At 37.2% G+C, this 21,041-nt stretch overlaps 1 protein-coding gene and 2 pseudogenes across 1 annotated transcript in view; 1 reads left to right on the plus strand and 2 right to left on the minus strand.

Moving 5' to 3' along the window:
- LOC107756000 (asporin-like) overlaps positions 1 to 4,389 on the minus strand; it is a 6,638-nt gene extending 2,249 nt beyond the window's left edge. The window contains exons 1-5 of the mRNA XM_016572964.1: positions 4,207 to 4,389; positions 2,966 to 3,239; positions 1,876 to 1,988; positions 888 to 1,101; positions 398 to 508 (exon numbers count right to left, since the gene is read on the minus strand). Of these exons, the coding sequence (XP_016428450.1) occupies positions 398 to 508; positions 888 to 1,101; positions 1,876 to 1,988; positions 2,966 to 3,209 (682 nt within the window). The 5' untranslated portion in view covers positions 3,210 to 3,239; positions 4,207 to 4,389. The remainder of the gene's footprint in view (positions 1 to 397; positions 509 to 887; positions 1,102 to 1,875; positions 1,989 to 2,965; positions 3,240 to 4,206) is intronic.
- LOC107756002 (centromere protein P-like) overlaps positions 1 to 21,041 on the plus strand; it is a 64,962-nt pseudogene that overhangs the window by 34,964 nt on the left and 8,957 nt on the right.
- On the minus strand, positions 7,134 to 20,513 carry LOC107756004 (extracellular matrix protein 2-like; annotated as a pseudogene).

A 21,041-nucleotide genomic window follows, 5' to 3' on the forward strand; every position in this document is an offset into this window, starting at 1 on the left:
ATTATGGTAAGGGGCGTTTCATTTCCGACGTGTGCTTGTGGTGTTCGGCCAATCACAGTGCACTGGGTCAGCTGGCCAATCAGAGCGGACTGCGCTTGTCAAAGGAAGGGACTTTGTAGAAAACGAAGCGTTTGAGAGAGGCGGGGCATAGAGGACCTACAATAATGTACAGTATTTGAAAAATAATGTGTTTTTTGAACATTAAAGCATGTCAACATATTCTGTTACACCAAATACACAAAATAATGATCTTTAAAAAAGCATCATATGACCCCTTTAACATTTAGTTTTGAAGAAGAAAGGCGGGTTACATCAACAAATTTGTAAGCACTTTTTAAGACTTTTTTTCATGTGCAAAAGTCTTGATTTTTTTTTTATAAAACATGTAAATACATACCTTTAGGGATAGCTGTAAGCCTCGCTTCAGCTATTCTCAAGTAGAGAGTCGCCATGTCGTCAAAAGCCCCTGGGTCAATCCCGCTGTTTGCAATTGGATTTGCACTCAGTTCTAGAGATGCAAGGAAAGGAGACCACTAGTCATTTACATAGAAAAATGTGACTTATAAAGTCATGGATCACTCCGTGTTGGGTTTTTAACTAACACCATATCATCCCCAATCAAATATAATCTGTAAATGCAGATCATAATGTAGACACCAGAGGGCAGAGTGTTCTTTAACTGTAAGTCACCTGAGATCAGTTGATTGAATTGAGCTCGTTCTTGTCAGACATAAATAGTGCGTAAGATCATTTATCTCATTATATAACCAGTTTTAACGAGGTCATGACGAAGCAAGTTGTACATCTCAATGTGTTGAAGCATGTGCGCTAACTGCTTAGCATGACTCGGACTGTGTTTATTTAAGGTCATCACTTAGGAGACCTACCTAAAACATTTAGGTCTTGCATTCCTCTAAATGCTCCTTTTGGAAGTCGGCTGATCTTGTTGTCGTGCAGTCGCAGTGACTGAATGCTCGTGGGAAGGTTCTCAGGCATTTGTGTCAGCAAGTTGTATGACAGGTGGAGAATCTTGAGTTTGTTCATGTTGCGAAAGGCCTTTGGGTGAATTTTTGATATCTGGTTATTGAGCAGAAACAGGGCCTGCAAATACACAAAGGGAATAATAGAGGCATATGACCATATATAACCACAAACTTTATATCTGCCATTTTTAAAACAGAATTCCTCAATCAGTCAATCAGAACTTAAACAGTGGTTTTGTGTGATTGAATGTAAAATAAATGTCCAAGGTGGACATTTCTGTCTTTCTACCTGGCTAAGTTTTTGAGGAAGGTCCAGCTATTATTGCACATTAAATATCATTATTTGAAGTATTTTTTGTAGATGACATAACCATAACAATACAAATAAAGTTCAAAAATGTTTAAAATATGTTGATAAAAATGGTTTTGTGGTTGAACCGTTGAAAATATTAGCAGAGAAGTAAACAATCTGAACTCTTGGCCTGACCATTAAAAAAAAAAAACATTATTTTATTTATTTATTCATTTTAGTATTGGATAATCGGTTCTGAATATTCTGGAATTTTCTGGAAAATCTGAAAAGAATTTTGTCTTGTTGTTTGCAAGATGTGGGCTCTTTCTGTTTTTTATATTCTTGGTATTTTATTCCCTTTCTAGCTTGCTTAGCAAGAACATTTAACCATTTTACCACTAATCATGAGCAAATATTTACCACAAGTACGAAATGGTCCCCAGTAAATGCAAATATCAATAACGCTCAAATATGTGTCCAGAATTCCACATAATCCCGCTACCACTGCACGTCTCCAGATGTCCTTGTGTAAACCCAGTATAAAAACACACAACTCTTAAAATGCTCTAAAAGCATTTGATGAGGGTGTTTACTGCTCACATAGAGATTATCCAAGCCTTTGAAATCATCTTCCTTGATTTCCGTGATGTCATTGTTTTGGAGATCGACGAGCAATGTGTTTGCAGCAATGTCCTTTGGCACCTTGGTCAGACCTGTAAAGACAGAAAGAAAATGAAAGACCTATAAAGAAAAAATGAAAGATAACTCTCATTGAGACTTGATATAAAATGTTCAATTACCTCAATCAGGCTGTTCATCTTGAATGATTCATGTGAGATTTTATACTCTAGAAATTATTCTTTATTATAGTGATGTGCAAAGCTGCACATTTTTGTGGGTTGCCTGAGAGACTAGCTGACAAATTAGTCTTATGAAAACCCTCAGTAATTATAATCCAGATGTGTTTCTTAGACATTTTCTTGCATTCAAAAACAGCAAGACAGAGCACAATGGGACCTGACACGGAACGTGAATGTCTTGAGATGCTTTTTTAAAAATGATTTTTGTAATACATGTGCCACTTTCTTATGGAAGTTTGTTTTTGCCACGGGTAAAAAATAAAATAAAATGATAAATTAAGGTAATTGCACATTTTAATCTTAATTCTAAATTCGGACAATTCAGACTTTTTCTCTCTCTTAATTCTGAGTTTACATCTTGGAATTCTGTTTATTTAAAAAAAAATTGGGACTTTTTATCTCACAATTCAGACTTTTCTTCTCAAAATTGCGATTTCAGAATTGCGAGATTAACTTTATTTACACGGCCGAAACAAGAACACTCTTGAATTAAGTTTCTTGTTCTTATCACGTTGGGAAGTAGTTTTTTAATTGTATTAGCTATGAACCTTAAAGGGATAGTTCACCCAAAAATAAAAATTACCCCATGATTTAATTCAATTCAATTCAAACAAGCTTCCATGCTTTCTTAACGCATCTTAAAACGTCTGTCTTAATGTGCATTGCCGCAAACTGTCTAACAGCTAAAATACAGTATGCTGTTAGTCCATTAAATAAAACATAAAAACTAAATTCTAAATCGTAGCTATGTAATACAAGTCGACCTTCTAAAATGACGAGTCAGACTCATACCGTCTTTGCTGTTTAAAGTAGTATCATGAAGTTCTTACCCTGATCTGAACACTGCAGAACTTTCTTTGAGCACCGACACCCTTCGGGACAGTCCGAAACAAAGTTATCATCATAATCGTCGTAATGGTCATCGTCGTCATCATCGTCGTTGTCGTCGTCGTCAAAATCACCCGCGTCTTGTTGCATGATGTCATGATGCTTGATGAAATCCATGACGTTGATATGCGTGTATGGTTTGGCGTGACATAACGTCAGCAGGGTGAGTAGTAAAAGTACCTTCATGGTGCAGCTTTAGTCATAAATGGTTTAGCCCTGCGAACATGAGCACAAGCGCTTTGTCAAATTGTTCACATTTTGGCATGCAAATGTTACATTGTTTTGTATGTTTCACAGGATGGAAAAAAAGTGAATTGGATCCCAAGGCTCCTGGTTGGATTATTAGTTAGCATCACAATGAAATGGGCCAATAGGAATTGATCACAGGTTAAAGAGAGTTCTATTCTTACTGAATGACTTGCATAGCACTTTACAATAACTATCACTACCCTCAGAGTTGTGCAATATTTTGGGCATTATTTGATTGTTTTTCAGTTTTTTTTCTCTAGCTGCACAATGTTGAATCCGATTCAGTTCAGTAGCATTAATAATTAAGAGGGCAAAATGTTAATGACTGCTGTAATTGTTTGCAAAAGAAGTTCAAATGAACCAGCTGCACTTGAACAATTGTTGTTTATGGACACAATCTTGTTTATGGACGCCTTAGTCATCAACGAATGAGAAGGTGGCTCAAAGTTTATAGACATTTCTGACGCCATCCACATGACATTTAATGGCAAATCTAACTCATCATTTGATATGGTTGTATTTGGTATGATTTTTACATTTTAAAAACATTTTATTATTTAAAATAGAAAAGAAATTTAAGAATTCTCCTTTAGTAAAGAATAAGAAAACTTCAGTATTTGTTTTAAAACAATTTACAGATCAATTCTTTATCCTTTATGATGCGGAGCAGCCCAGTAGCATGCAACTTTCTCTAAACATGATCTCATATGTTCAGAGAAAGTTGACTGCTCAGCATCATAAATGATGAAGAATTGATCTGTAAATGTTTCAACGCAGCACTTTTAAATTAATTTGTACATCCCCGATTAGTATAATAATATGTTCTCTAGTTTATTCAAACATTTTGTGAATGCCTACATATATATGAAATGGAGCTAACTTAATGAGGTGAAATCACTCTTCCATAATCTAGAATCAGATAAAAACAATTTACCTGATGAATCTGTGTAATCCTGCTTCAAGTAAGCCTCCAGGGGTGAGATCAGTATTGCCGTGAGGATTTGTTGAGGCACAGGTCCTTAAATGCAGCGTGCACGAAAGCCCGAAAGGTGGAGATCACGCTCGTCAAAGCATGAGATCCTTGAATGAATGGCGATGGAAAAGATGCTGCTGGATCAAGGAGCAGATTGGGAATAAGGGGTAGGAACTCTACGCAGCTCTGCTGGATGCTTAACTAGCACTGAACACTCATTGTTACCAGCCGTATGTTTCTCATCAGCACTTGAAACCGGGCCAATTTTGTACGCCTACATTTTCAATGGCCAGTCTGGGATATTCTCACTCTTTACATTGCCAATGGGTGGTCTCTATTTTATCTGACTTTTGACGTATTAAAATATTTTAGAGTGCATAATTTGTGGGGCTATTTCTGGGTTTCTATTTTTAGATAAAACACTAAATCTTGTGATGTAATGGCTCGATTGTGATATAAAATGCCAGATAAAAATAGGTTTTTATCCTTAGTTTATAGTGAGAAATATAAATAAATAAAAATGTACTTAAATTGTTAGGCATTAAAAATAATTCTGCTTTACTTGAGATTGAATCCCATCCGATTATTTAGAATGACTGATTGATTCAAGAACTGCCAGAAAGAGCAATAATTCACAAATGACACCATTCACTTTTTAGGAATGTTATTGTGACTAAATCATTCTTGAATCAGTGTAAATGGTACAAAATCTTGTAATTCCCAAGTCATGGGGGACCTTTAATCTCAACCTAAATGTTGGATAATAACTTTTCCAGACTTGACGGTGCTGTTTGCTTACAGCAGCACAAAACGCGACCCCTCTCTATTCACGGGGCAGTACTGGTGGCGCCACATATGCTTGGTTTTGGCTGGGGGTTTTGAGATGATGGAAGTTCCTATGTCTCATGGTTTCTCCGTTCATTCTCCTGAGTCTCACTGGCCGGCATTCCTTCCGAAATGATAACCAACCTCAAACCAATAAATGTTTGTGGTATGTCAAGTTGGTGCCGTAAATTAAAGGATGTAGATACTATTACATATGCTACATGTGCCGGTTCAGGAAAGTTTCAGAAAGAGTGATGAAATACCGATAATTTCACTCAATCTTTCTCTAGTTATTTGTCTTTCACGCCCTCAGTCTTATTTGTTGTAATGTTATGACGTGCAGAACCATGGTGGAAATATCTCAACTAGGCCTGGGCGATAAAACGGTATCGATATTTATCGACGGTACACCTTTTTCGATAACGATAGAAAAAAATGTTCGATATAGTGAACGATATAGGCACGTGCTATGAGTGACGCAAACACACACAAACACGAACACATGCTGATATGAGTGCTGTGCCTGCCTGTGATGAGGAGATTGTGAATAAAGAATGAATATTAGTCGAATTTAAAATAAACATTTGCATTTGAATGTTAGGTGTGCATCAGGGAGCGTCATCAGTGGCGCGCGAGATGCGGTGATGATGTAAGTGACGTTGTTGCATTTTAATGTTTTGTTAGTCTAGCCCCACGAGACGCGCTGCTGCTGTGTTATGCATTCAAAATATTAGAGAAATATAGAAGCTCAATGCGAAGATCTTGATGTTTGATTTATATGAGTTAATTTAGACGTAATGCACGTTTTTTTATAGACCGTTATTTCCTTGCGTTGACAAATTGAAATGCGCTGCATTATTTTGCTCATTGCGCCCTCCTGTGGCCTCGGGAGACAAGCCAAAAGATTCATTGAGACCTATTTAATCTGCATATAAAACTTTAGAAATTAGATATTTGTTTAATTTTTATTTTGTGTTTGATTGTTAAAACAAAACATATTTGTTGTTTATCTCAATAAATTGGGTTAATTTAAAAATACAGTGGTTAAATAAAAAAAAAAATTATATTGCTTTGTTTTAAAAAAGGTTATAAAAAATGTCAATAATTATCGATACCGAACGATATGAAACATTATATTGTTGATAAATATTTTAGCTATATCGCCCAGCCCTAATCTCAACCTTGCAAACACTTGTGCAGCCTTGAGACATGTTGGCGGTTTTCACAGCTTTGCTGCTTAATGTTTCTTTTTCTTACGCCACTGGAAATGTGTTTTTGACAGTGTAGCTGTGTGTCTATGGCTTATTTTATCTAGATGTGAAAGTGAATCAGTTTGGGAAAGGTAGAACTGACCTTACAAGTTTCAGGAAGGAGGATGAAATACCAATAATTTCCCTCAATCTTTCTCTTATTCTTTTGTCATTCACGCCTTCAATATGTATCGCATTTTATATCGTATTGTTGTAATGTGTGGGATCTCGTTGGTAATGTCTCAACCTTGCAAATACTTGAGATATGTTGGCGGGTTTCCACAGATTTGCTTGTCCTCTAAATATAGAGCAAGATCTAACTGTGCCCAGACACTAGGAGGGGGTGGTTCAGCTGTTGATTATTTACCCCTCAAAATAAGATTAAATAAAAGCCATGTGACTAGTACTTGAGTCATGGATAGCTTCATGGAAAGCTTCTGAGATGATTCCCCTTCCAGGCTTTTTTTTTCTTTTTAGTCGTAGCCTAAAATCAGTGAAACCCCAATTCAACCTCAGAGGCATTTTTCAGTAATCGTCCCCATTTCACTGGCGATGATGGAGTGAGAACTCGGAATCTTAGAAGAATCTCGGAAGGAGCGGAAGACTATGATGTCATAGTCAGATCATTTACAGGGGTCATTAATGTGTTTCGGTCTGCAGCCATTTCATTAGCTCAGGACTTCAGTTGAGCACAGATGTTTTATACTGGGATATTTTGAGAAAGAAATACAATAGGTATTTTAGGAAACCTGTGTATGTGATAGTTTAATTTAACACTCACATTTGGGTAAAATAAGTGATTACGTGAAAAGAAAAATACATAGGAAAATGTTTCGTTGAAGCTGTATTGGTTTTCCCACTCAATTTTAAACTAGGCAAATACAAAACTTGAACCATGTAGATATCTTTCAATTATGCATCACAGTTCTCTCAGTAGTAAACGTCCTTTATTGGTCCTGTCTTAGTAAAAAAAAATCCATTATGTAAGCATGTTGATTTTGGCTGCTTTCTTTTATAAACACTTAGGAAAAGCCATGCATTCTGTTTTTCTTCACTACGACAGACAAACTTAATACTGTTATGACAAGAATAAGATACATCTCAACATAGAATACAAAGTTATAGTCTGCTACTTTTTTCCTCTTGAACTATTATACAGTTGATTCATGCATCTTACAAAGACACGTCTAGACAGGCGCAAACAACGACAGCGTTCTGCTATGAGCCTCGAGGTGATGATCATGTTCAGTCTTATCTGACTTATAAATGGAAGTTTATAAAAGCTAATTAAACAAGACTGAAAATAAACAGGCCAATTAGAGATTCAATGAAAATTTTGGGACAAGAAAGTTATATTTTCATGATAACGGCACGTTTCACAGGAATCAACTTTCGTTTTATATTTACGGTCTTTAGTGGTTTATTATAATAGAACACAAGATTGCAGTTACTTAATCCTCTGAGGCTTTAAAACAACACTAGAGTAGGAGCGGACGCAGGAGAAAGCCGTGGGTGGGATTTTCCGGAGATCAAGGAAATTGTTCTCGAGGCGAAGGGCAACTAGATGAGAGTCATCCTCATTCAAGGGGTCACAGATGGCATCTTCTGATATGTGCCTGTTGGACAAAAAACACTCAGGATCTCAAAGATTTCCATACATCACAAAAAAAAAATCTATATTTTCAGAAAATGTATATTGAATTGGGGTGCATCAATACAAAATTTCTGTGCTGATACCAATTGTTTAGAGAGTATCTGCTGATACTGATAGTTTGGTTTACATAATTTTGAAAGTAATTCCACACAAAACCTTTTCTTCACACACAGCTTTTTTACCAACCGTTTGACAGGATATAGTCGGCCTTATAATAGCGGCAGTTTTTAAATAACTGGCCAATATCCGATAGTGCAGATAATTGTATTTATTGGCCAGTACTGATTATTGGATTACACCCCTACTCTTGAATTAAGTTTCTTGTTCTTATCACGTTGGGAAGTAGTTTTTTAATTGTATTAACCATGAATCTTAAAGGGATAGTTCACCCAAAAATAAAAATTACCCCATGATTTACTCACCCTCAAGCCATCCTAGGTGCATATGACTTTATTCTTTCAGACAAATACAGTTGGAATTATATTTATAATGGCAGTGAATGGCTGCTGATATTCAATAGTCCAATAGAAGTCCAAAACAGTGCATCCATCCATTATAAAAAGTGCTCCGGGGGGTGAATAAAAGCCTTCTGAAGCAAAACGATGCATTTGTGTAAGAAAAATATCCATATTTAAAACTTTATAAACAATAATCTCTAGCTTCCGCTAACTGTCATACGTGCATTCACGAGAGACTGCTGTCCAGTGGATGATGTAGGATGAAGGTGTAGCGCAAGCTCTGGTGAGAAGTTATGAATGCTGAAGCGCCGAGGAGAAAGCAAAACAAAACAAAAAGTCACGAATTAGAAGTACAAAATGAGGATTTGTAAACGAAAATATTGGAGGAGTTAACTATAAGCCAAGAGGTGCTTTGTTTCCTTTGCTGTAAACAAAACTTGGTTCTCATGAGACTAGCATATTCTCACCGGAGCTTTTGCTGTGCCTACGTCATCTGTTGGAATGCCACTCTCTCTTGAACATGAGTGACAGTTAGCGGAAGCTAGAGATTATGGTTTATAAAGTTTTAAATATAGATATTTTTCTTACACAAACTCATCGATTCGCTTCAGGAGGCCTTTATTTACCCCCCGGATCCATGTGAGGCACTTTTTATTATGGATGGATGCACTTTATTGAACTACTTTTGGACTATTGAAAAATAACACCCATTCACTGCCATTATAAAGTTTGGAAGAGCCAGGACGTTTTAAAATATAACTGATTGGAAAAAAGTCATACACATCTAGGATGGCTTGAAGGTGAGTAATTCATGTGGTAAATCTTAATTTTTGGGTCAACTATCCCTTTGAATTTAAAACAGGGTTCGCACAAGGTGCTTAAAGTGCTTGAAGTACTTGAATTTGACTTTTTAAAATTTAAGTCCTGGAAAACCTTGAAAATAGCCATATTTATGAAAAGGTACTATCATTTCGTTATCATTTACAAGCTTGGAGCACGTCTCCATCTCAGCAGCTCGGTCCACAAACTCTTCCTCTGCATATGTTGTGAGGTTGGGTTGCTTAACGTTCATCTGGGAAAACAGTGCACGTTATCTCACTAGATTTGTAATGTAAATCATTTATAAACCTATGCAAACACAGGTGAATACATAGACATATTTCTAAATATGCGATTTGTTGTACATCGTGATTTCAAAATAAAAGTCGCTCTGAGTTTGCTTGTGTCCAAATATTAAAATTAATTGGATTTAAAGGGTTAGTTCACCCAAAAATGAAAATTAGCCTGTGTTTTACTCACCCTCAAAGCATCCTAGGCGTATGTGACTTTCTTCTTTCAGACCAAGTCAGTCGGAGTTATATGAAAAATTGTCCTGGCCCCTCCAAGCCTTTCAATGAGGGTAAGCGGGTGTTGGTTGTCAACAGTTCAGAAGACGTGAAATAAAGTGCGCGCATCCGTAATAAAATGTCCCTCACACGGCTCCGGGGGGTGAATGAAGGCCTCCTGTAGCGAATCCATGCATTTTTGTAAGATAAATATCCATATTTCAAACGTAATAAACAATTTTCTCTCACTTCTGCTGACTGTGGTACGTGGAAGATGTTCAGGCAGATGACGTAAGACGTATGCGACATGCGTGCGCCTCTGAGAAATGCAGAAGCAATGGAAACAAAATTTCCTTACTTTAGCAAAGGAAAACCAGTCTCCTCTTGGCTTATATCGAAATCCTCCGTCATTTTTCTTTACAAATCCTCGTTTTGTACTTCTAATTCGTGAACAGTGTTTTGTTTTGTCTCCGCGTTCGTCACTAATCACGCAACGTCGACGTCTTACGTCATCCGCCGGAACGGCTTCCGCGTATGACAGTCAGCGGAAGTGAGGAAAAAGTGTATTTTACATTTGAAATATGGACATTTAGCTTACAAAAATGCATGGATTCTCTACAGGAAGCCTTTATTCACCCCCCGGAGCCGTGTGAGGGACGTTTTATTACGGATGCACGCACTTTATTTCACGTCTTCTGAACTGTTGACAACCATCACCCGCTTACCCCCATTGAGAGGCTTGGATGGGCCAGGACAATTTTTTATATAACTCCGATTAGATTCGTCTGAAAGAAGAAAGTCACATACACCTAGGATGCTTTGAGGGTGAGTAAAACAGGCTAATTTTCATTTTTGGGTGAACTAACTCTTTAAACGTTGTTGAATCACGCTGTAAAGTGAAACATCACCAGGTCGTTGGCGCCCTCTGCAGGTATTTGTTATAATACATAATGTACTTAAAGGGATAATTCACCCAAAAATGAAAATTCTGTCATTAATTACTCACCCTCGTGTTGTTCCAAACCCATAAGACCTTCTTTCATCTTCGGAACACAATTTAAGATATTTTTAATGAAATCTGAGGGCTCTCTGACCCTCCCATAGACAGCAAGGGAACTACCACGGTCAAGGCACAGAAAAGTACCAAGATGATCGACAAAGTAGTCCGTGTGACATCAGTGGTTCAACCGTAATGTTACAAAGCTACGAGAATACTTTTTTGCGCAAAGAAAACAATAATAACGACTTTATTCCACATTTTCGTCTCTACAGTACCATGTACAGATCCGGCATGATGATGTTGAACACAAGGCACAAGGCACGGCGCATGTGTTCAACGTCATCACGCCGGATCTGGGTCAGCGCCGGCGCCGCCACACGCTTGCGTCATGGTACTGTCGTGAACGCGCATCCACAAGTGACGCAGTAGAGAATGTGGAATAAAGTCATTATTATTGTTTTCTTTGGGCAAAAAAAGTATTCTTGTAGCTCCGTAACATTACGGTTGAACCACTGATGTTACATGGACTACTTTGTCGATCATCTTGGTACTTTTCTGTGCCTTAACCGTTCCCTTGCTGTCTATGGGAGGGTCAGAGAGCCCTCAGATTTCATGAAAAATATCTTAAATTGTGTTCCGAAGATGAAAGAAGATCTCACGGGTTTGGAACAACATAAGGGTGAGTAATTAATGACAGAATTTTAAATTTTGGGTAAACTATCCCTTAAAGTTGGTAATGTTCATATAGGCACATTACATTATGTATTTTAAAGGGGTCATATGATGCTATTTTAAAGATCATTATTTTGTGTATTTGATGTAACAGAATATGGACACAGTGATGATGCAGTACACAAGTTGCGGTTAAGACAGCTGACGTGCTATGATTTCTGGCAGGCAGTTCACTCTCCTGTGAGTTCAATAAAACCATGTAATTACTTGGGTTTGATACTTTATTTGAACCAATTATGATTGCCTCATCGTTAGTTTATATTTAAATATAGTCACATTAAAGCCTGTTTTTCGCTTAGGTCTATTTTTATTACAAAAAATATCAGATTACTCAATTGTCAAAATAATCAGTAGATTACTTGATTACCAAAATAATTGTTAGGTACGACCCTAGATTAGTTAAAATATTTAAAAATACAACTGCATTGTTTTGCATTTTGTGATTAAAAGACAAATGTTTTGTAATTGAAAAATTCTTAAAAAGAGTATTAAAATATTGTCCTGTTCTAGTGAACCAAGTATCTGTATTTTGTCTCATCTCATGAGCTAAGTTTATTGTCACACACCTAGTGTCGATAAGCGGTGATATAGCTCATAATTTTCCAAGTGTATGATATAGCCTAGCTTTCATTCTTCAGGTCAATTTGAATAAGGAAACTATAATTTTGCCATAGTATCCTTTTAAATGTTAAAGTTGCCACAGTCGTTGCATGCTTTGTTTGTACTGCACTTTAATTGTACCATTTTGTTTTATTAGTTTATTTATTAGAATCTGAAAGATAATAACAATATTGTTTGATAAGTGAGATCTCTGATTTTAGTCTTTGAAAAAAAAAATAGTGCTTGAAAGTCCTTGAATTTCGTTTTTCAGTATCTGTACGAACCCTGTTAAAACAATCATTTGGCAATTGGAAAGGAAAATAAACTTCTTTTTCAAGATAAATTGTCTGAAGTTGCTTTGAAGCTATGTAATTTGTGTCAAGTGCTATATAAATCTAAGAGTACACAAAGTCACAGACCATTGCGTCACAGGAAATTATGACAAACTCATTACTCTTTGCAGGAGGCAAGCAGTGTACCTTATTTTGTTGTTGTTAAGTCGTAGGAAATGTAACGCTGTCATCTCATTAATTCCCATAGGAATAGACGTAAGCTGGTTATGGTCTAGACAGAGTTCGGTCATAGTGTTGAAGGTGCCAAAGAAGGACTCTGGCTCGATAGCATCACCATCCAGCTTGTTGTAAGAGAGGTAGAGGTACTCCAGGCCAGGCTCCATGTGTGCGAACACGTATCCTGGAATGCGTTCGATCTGATTCCCAGCCAGCACCAGGTGAACCAGTGACTTTGGAAGGAAGGATGGGACCAGGTGGAAGTTGTTGTGCGAGAGATCTACAGATTCCAGGTTCCTTTTAGATACAGTGAGAAAAGGCTAAGTGTTCATGTGTTTAAAAAAAGGGGAAAAATCCAGAAAGGGGTTTTCACTTCTAAAAAATTGACCACTTTTCATTTCTTCCAAAGGACTATTGTGCTAAACTCTTGCACCACTTTAACATGCATTTCAGTGCAAAAACATATTTACTAACCACCAACAATTCATTGGAACCAAATGTCTGCTATTTCAATTTTCAATTTTTATGAAACAAAAGTGAGCAATATTTGCTTAAACAATGGTTTCATTGTTAACCTTTTTGAGAACACACACCTGTGATTAATCCAGGCTAAAGGTGCAATGCTTGACTCATCTAATTTATTATGTCTTAGCACAACGACGTTGATGTTTGTGGTGTGGTTGAATGCCGTTTCAGAGATTTCTTCAATCAGATTGTTTTCGAGGTACAACTCCTGAATGTCAAAGAGAGTACGAAGTAAATTGTACAGTTTGCTTCATTGAATAAAATAAACAGAAACCGTTGTTACTTGACAATGCAATTAAATTTGACTTGAGCAGCTTCAAATTAATCAGTGGTAAAGTTGTGGGGTTGGTTTGCCATAATTGCTGTTTAAGTGCCACTGGTTTCCCACAGGTACTGTAAAACCAGTGCTGGTTTATAGCCCACAAACTAGTATGCAATTAAATGAACAAGATTTCTTGATGTTCCTTGACTCCAGAAGTAGTTCTCCATTTCGAAACTCACCAGTAGAGATGCAGGTAGGCCCTGAGGAATGGTACGGAAATGGTTTCTGCCTAGGCGAATGTAAGTCAGCTCTTTGAGGGGCGTAAAGGCCTGTGGATTCACGTTACCTTCACTGAGCAAGTTCCCCTCCATTTCCAAAGTAACCAGACTGCTGAGACCTTCCAGGAATTATGAAGCAGTTTGTGAAAATATTGTGCTTTCATAGTACAACATTAGGTAAGGACCATTTCATGCTAGTATTAGTTGATTAAATGTCAGCATTTTATAGATGTTTTAATTATGCTAACCTTTTATACATAGCAATTTTGCGTAACTGTTTTACCTTCAAAGCTGTTTTCCTCAATTTCTTTTAGATTGTTCTCATTTATCTTGAGCTCCTGGAGTGTTGATGGGAGCTCAGAGGGAATTTGTTCCAGAAGGTTTCCATCCATGTACAGGCGAGACAGGAATTTAAGACCCTTAAAAGAAAGTTACATAAAAATCACGTCATTAATCTTTAGGTGCGAAAATAAAGGTCACATACAATATGCTTTCGAATCCTTCAGTGAAAGTTTTCCACTTTCTGGCAATACTTTGGATACTTATCTTTTGTTAGTGACACATATCCATATGCCGAATCTATGTCTGTATTGTATATCTGATCGTAACTCCAAACTTTCTGATGAATTGACACATTTTCTGGGTACTGTATAAATATTATATATTTTTCAATACTTCGCCGTTTGTTCAGATGATGGGCATGTTTCTACTTGTTAGAGCCCAGCGAAAATAGGAAAGACTAGCATAGCATACCCTCTGTTGTTTCTCTTGAACACATGCCATGGAATTTTGTTTTTATTTGAAAGTCTGCAAAAAAAAGTGTCAAGTACAAGCAGGGTGCGAATTACGGGGGGGTTTGGGGGGGTCTGACCCCCCCAAAGAAGGCTTGATCTCCTCCTCGCCCGGTTCGGTTGGCTCTTGAAGAGCTAAGAGAGGAGGAGAATTTGCTGCTCTCGTTGGTGGCACTGGTGGCATTTGGTAAACATCCCCCCTCAACCAAACCATGTCCTCGTCTTCAGTGGCCTCGTCTCTGCGGAGTCCTTCCTGGGCACGTTCGGCTGCTTCTTCCAGAGCTCTCATCATCTCTCTTTGCTCCATCTCCAGCCTATGAGCCCTGTCCTCCTCAACCCTCCGCTGTTCTTCCATCCTTCTTTTCCTCTCTTCCGCCGCTGCTTTCTCCTCTTCCTCCTCTTGTAGCCTCCTTAGCTTCTCCTCTTTTTCTCTGGCTTCTTTCGCCTCTTTTAACTTCCTCTGTCTCTCAGCTTCTTCTTTTTTCTGCTTCTTCCTGTGCTTGCGTTCAGCGTCTTTTTTGCGAATCCATTCCTCTTCATCCTTTTTTAGTCTTTCTTTCTTATCTCTCTGGCTTTGTGATATTTCAATATAGGGATCACCGAGATCAATGGGAGAAGGAGGATCACCGGAAAAGTCAGGGGCATCGACAACTGAGAATGTGACAATTTTGAGTTTATAAGACAAGGAGAAATGAAACATCATTTATATGTAAAATATACTGGCAGCTCTAATGCCATGCTTTGGTGTAACTTCAGTTGTTTTCCAAACCTGGGTCAATGCAAATTGGGCAGCACTCTCCTATTGGTTGAAATTTGAGTTGGCACCACAAGGTGGGACACAGTATTCGGTCGCAGACCACCTCACCGCTGGAACACAGGCAATTCACGCATGGCTTTGGCGACCACACCGTTTTATCGTACATGGTGATGCCTCGAAATACACAGTGTTCTGATTTTGCTGGAATAATTATTCAAAAAAAGAAGAAAATGTAGAAATGTGATCAATATACAACCTTTCAGGAACATAAAATTAGCTTTGCTTAAAGGGATAGTTCACCCAAAAATATAAACTCTGTCATTAATTACTCACTGAACTGACAACAGAAGCCGCATTTTGCGTTTACGGGGCTGTTAGATGATTTTGTAAACTAACACCTGTTAATGACCATCTGACAATGTTGTCATCCAGTAAGATAATCTGGCTGTTAAAATGGCTATGTAGATCAGTTTATCGCAACACTGTTTTCTGCTGTGGTGCAAGCGGATGTTTGTGTTTTATGGAATTGCAGGTTCACACTGTCACATGTTGCCAGTGTATAATCATGTGGTCAGTGTTCAGAACTGACTGTTACCACCTTGGGCAGAATGGTCATGTACTATATCATATAAACTAACCAATGTGATCCTACGCTATAAGGCAATTTGAAGACTCTCAGTGTATACTTGAATTTTTATTACTTTTTTTTTTCAACCTGTACAAGGAATGAATATCCATTCACAACATCTACTGTATTTAAAAAAAAAAGAGAGATCTTGTATAAAAAAACCTCTTTGCTTATAATAGACTTCATTGACATTTTTCATCATCTATTCCGGTAATACTGGTGGTTGAATGATAGGTGGTGCTTTTGGTGATTTTTGTTGTTCAGTTGCACAATATATATTAAAGTGCCCCTTTTATGGGTAATGAAAGGTTTATTTTTTGGTTTTGGGATTCCCCAACAACAGGTTGACATGCATGCAAGGTCAAAAAACACTTTCATTGTCTTATAATATGCATTTATTTTTACCGTACTGGCTCAACGACTCCCAAATGATTCGCTCAACGATTCATTTTTCCAAACCCCTCCGTTGCATTTTCATTCAATGCGAAACCAACGCGAAAAGCCCAACAAGTGGGCGGGCAATATGCTAATGTTTCATGTTGACATCAACATGAAACGGCTTGGGATTCATGTTAAAAACGACTCGTTTCAATGATTCAGAGTCGACTCTTTCTTTTGAGAGACAATAACTTTATACACGGTGCCCTTTTCGATTTAAAACTTTGCAGGATGTTTTCATTCACTTAGAGCTGTTACACACTGCATGAAAGGTCATTTTCAAAAATCCACAACTTTAAGGCAAGTCAGTTAAATTTCAATATATACACAATGGATTTTTTATGTTGATTTTTATGTTTAAAAAGTCTGTTTTAACAGTAAAAGATACCATCAGCTAGTCATTAGCCTATTCAACTTTTTGTAGAATGGTCCAATTGAAATTATGAATAGTTTCTAAATTGACAAACTACTGTAATTTTCTTAACACTGACCTGCAGTCACTTCATAGTTTGGCTCTGGCTCCTTTGTATTCTTGTAAGAGTCAATGAAAATAGATCCATCTTGTCCATTGCTTTCTGCTGTTCTTCCCTGCTGCAAGGCGGTATTAGATGTCTGTTTTCTTGCTCGTTTTGGTCCAACACCTCGTCTTCTACCTCGTGCCAAGGGACGTCTCTGATCATTTGCGAGGCTGAAGGTCATACAGGCGAGGAATGACAGTGCCAAAATCAGGTTTAGTCTCATGGCTGAAACCTGTGGGATAAAACAGAGGCATTTCAGACCTACATGTTCCTCATATAACTCTGTTAATGTATACTGTCAGCATTCACATTTCCATAATGATAAGTTACGGCATCACAGGTGATCCAGCCTTTAACAGCTTGACCCTGGAGAGCCAGACAGCTTTGATGGAATAGTAGCCTTTAACTCCTTTACTGTAAGAGTAAAGAGTAAAACTGTTATTTGGGTGTGTGATGGGTGGTGTTTAGAGGACTGCAGGAGGTTTTAAGTATTATGTTCAAATGTAACAATCATAGCACAGCTTTTAGTAAGAACAGACTTGGTCTTGATAACATTCAAACTCTCAGGTTGTAGTGATGGGAACTACAGCTCATTTGTGCAAATTTTTTTTTTTTTTTAGAAAAGTTTGTATAAATGTTTGGATCCACATCATTGACTCCAGATATTCCAATGTGCCATATTACATGATCTAAAACGTTCCAATAAAGCCATATGTGTGCACATATTGCTATTCATTAGGTTGTTTCCAGTTTTATTAATAGTGTTTATGGTCAATTCAGTCAGTTCAGTTTGTTGCAGCCACAATTCAGCTCATAAAAACAGTCATTTAGAACTTAAATATAATTTGCAAGACTTGGCTGGAAAAGGTTTTGGATGATGTAGCAACATTCAAATCATCATTAAAATCCTATATGCGTCAGTTCTTTCAGTCAAATCTCTGAAAGAGATGTTTCTTGGTTCATTGAATCATTGAGTTATTAACCTGGATCATTACATTTCAATATGCAGAATGGTAATGGAATCTCTTTACGCTGTTTTTTTTAAACGTTAAACCTGGTAGCAATTTCTGAGTTGTGATCAAAGTATTAGTTTAAATTTAAATTACTATTGGAGTGGTTATTTAAGTTTAAAATTTAATTATTATCAGAATAGTAACAAACTCTTCATGCTGCGCTTAAAACTTTAAACCTGGTAGCAGTTTCCAAATTTAAAACAAATTATTAGTTTATTAGTGGAATGGTTATTATTTTAATTTTAAATTTCAATTATTCGTAGAATAGTAACAGGAACTCTTTACACTGTGTTCAAAACTTTAAAGCTGGTAGCAGTTTCTGAATTGCAGACAAATTGTTACATTTAAATTATTAGGGGAATGGTAATGAAATTGTTATTAGTTTAAATATTTTTTTTAATTTAAACTTATGAATTGCAAACAAATTATTACATTTAAAGGAATAGTTCACCCAAAAATTAAAATTCTGTCATTAATTACTCGCCCATCATGTCGTTCCAAACCCATAAGACCTTCATTCATCTTCGGAACACAAATTAAAAAAACTATTTTTTTAATGAAATCCAAGAGCTTTCTGACCCCGCATAGACAGCAATGCAACTGAAACGTTCAAGGCCCAGAAACATATTAAGGACATCGGTAAAATAGTCCATGTGACATCAGTGGTTCAACCTTAATTTTATGAAGCAACAAGAATATTTTTTGTCTGCAAAGAAAACAAAAATAACAACTTCATTCAACAATTTCTTCTCTTTTCTTCTATTTCTTCAAAAATATCTTAATTTGTGTTCCACAGATGAACAAAGGTCTTGCGGGTTTGGAACGACACAAGGGTAAGTAATTAATGAGTAATTAAGTCCTTAGCCATCTTCAAAAAACGACTAAAAACACATCTGTTACATCTTTATTTGACCCTCTAGCACTTTCTATTCTATTTTAATTCTACTTTATCTATTTATCTTCTTTTTTATTTAAAGAAACACTAGCTTTCTATTTTTTCTATTCTATCTACTTGTTTTTATTTGTGTGTGTGTCATAAAGGCATGTTGTGTGTCACCGCAGTTAAATCGGTGACTATCATGATAAACTTTAATATCAAACCTATATAATGAGTTTGGAAATTTTTGAGAAACGCTTAATAAATGCACTGTAACTAAACCCATTAGATTTTAGCCAACTAAATTTACTGTAGATTTAGTCGACTAAAATCTTATGATATTTAGTCGACTAACACTAGACTAAAGCTAAAAACAATTCAGATGACTAAAACTAAATGGCATTTTAGTCAAAAGACTATGACTAAAACTAAATCAAAATTTGCTGTCAAAATTAACACTGATAGTAAGAAATTATTAGTTCAAATCTGATTATTTCGGTGAATTTTTTATTTTTTTTTGTCAGTTCACAAGACTAAAACGAATAATTTGTTCGTAATTCAGAAATACAGGTTTGAAGTTTTAAACACAGCAAAGAGATTGTTACCATTCCACTGTATTTTATTTGAAAATATATCAGTGCATCATGACTCCTGTTTTAAAGATTTCTAGTTTACATGCTGAAGAATCTATATTTTTGTACAGATCTGTTACTTGTATCACAAAGTTTAAATATCTTGCAGAAAAAGCCAATCCAGACAAGGAAAAGACGACGACACCGGTTACCCTGACTTACAGTAATGGGAAACGAAAATAAAATCAACAGCTGAGCAATGCTGATATGAGTGCGGGGGGCGTCTACAAGCGTCAATCCGACCCTGAGGCAAAGTCATACGGTTAACATTAAATCAGAACTGCGGTGAGATGAAGCAAAAAAAACACCCCAGAAATGTAGACGAGGGGGAAAACGTTTTAATTAAGCTCTTTAGGATGACCAGGCTCAGATGGAAAGAATCTATAAAACCTACAGCTTAGACAGAGAACGAGAGGGCTGAAATATACTGCCGTGAGTAAAAACATCCTAGCGGGGCGTGCATGATATGGGGTCCCCCTCTCTCAACGCTGTAATGAAAACCAGGTACGGTAACGCAATAAGCACTTTTACAGTCCTGCAGCTGTACGCTAGTGCTTCAGTGAGACAGACCTATTTCCGAAGACATTTGTCGTCACTCCATCTGCAAATGTCTCGGTGTTTAGCGAAGAAGTTCCAAACTGCATGCAATGAGACGTTTTCATCTATAAACCCGTAAAATTTGTGACATGCACCACGCAGATGGAAAAAGAAAACAATTAGTGTTGTACAAAAAGTGTTTTACCACATAACTGAGGGTGAGAGCTGAAAGAGAGGAGAGATTCGTTTGTACGTTACCACTGGTTTCGGGCGCTTTTGTGAGGCCAAATATTTCCGCTCTTTCCCCAAAAGCTGTGGGATTTGCCAGCAACGCAAGAAGTGTGTGTGCGTCTGCTCCGCAGCAAGAACGCTGATAAATGTCAAAAACAGACAGGGGCTGCTCTAGCGTTTAGTCGGGACTCGCTCGGGCAGAACTTCTCCAGTTCTGTCTCTGAAAGTTTCAGTCAAATGAGGGTCATGACAAGATACTGCCTCTCTCAGGCGAAAGAACTTGGTGATTTTGTGCGACCAAATTACTAGGCTAGGAAGGGTACTGTACTCAAACAAAGAGGTGGCATCTGGCTTGTCATTAACGTCTCTGTAAAAACATTGTGTAAGTGCAGAAAATGGGCTGTAAGTGCACACAGTGTTGCTTGAATAAGCTGATCAGAGGATGTCTGGACTGGTTTTCGAGCTTTTCTGGATGGGTCTTCAAGTCAACCCCCTACTGTCCAATAAGACGGCCCCATCTCCCATTTCAGAGGGTGGGCATGTTGAGCCGAGAAGAAAGATCTCAGTTTTCTCGTCTTTCAGTTTTGTATACGGAGGGGTCGTGGTCAAGCAGGCGTGTGCTATAATTAGATTGGTATGCTCAAAAGTTTTCTTCTGTTGTCCATTATTTCTCATAATGCCTCGAAAGAAACCAAACTCTTGAAGGATGTATTAAGGCAATTAGTGTCTGTATAATATATGATAAAGATGTATATTCAAAAACAGTAGCTGATAACAAACCAACTTAAGTTTTAGACTAAATCTGGCCAATTAGTTTGTATATCTTTCCTCTGCCAATGACAATATTTCCAAGGGAAGCTAATCATGCTTTGCGTGACCTAACTGTTGTGTAATAAGATTTATTTGAAGACTAGTTAGTGAAACTAGTTAGAAATATTAAACTCGCACAACAGATA

The sequence above is a fragment of the Sinocyclocheilus rhinocerous genome, unplaced genomic scaffold (genome assembly GCF_001515625.1).
Source record: "Sinocyclocheilus rhinocerous isolate Xijiao unplaced genomic scaffold, SAMN03320098_v1.1 scaffold1283, whole genome shotgun sequence".
In the NCBI taxonomy this organism is placed as follows: Eukaryota; Metazoa; Chordata; class Actinopteri; order Cypriniformes; family Cyprinidae; genus Sinocyclocheilus; species Sinocyclocheilus rhinocerous.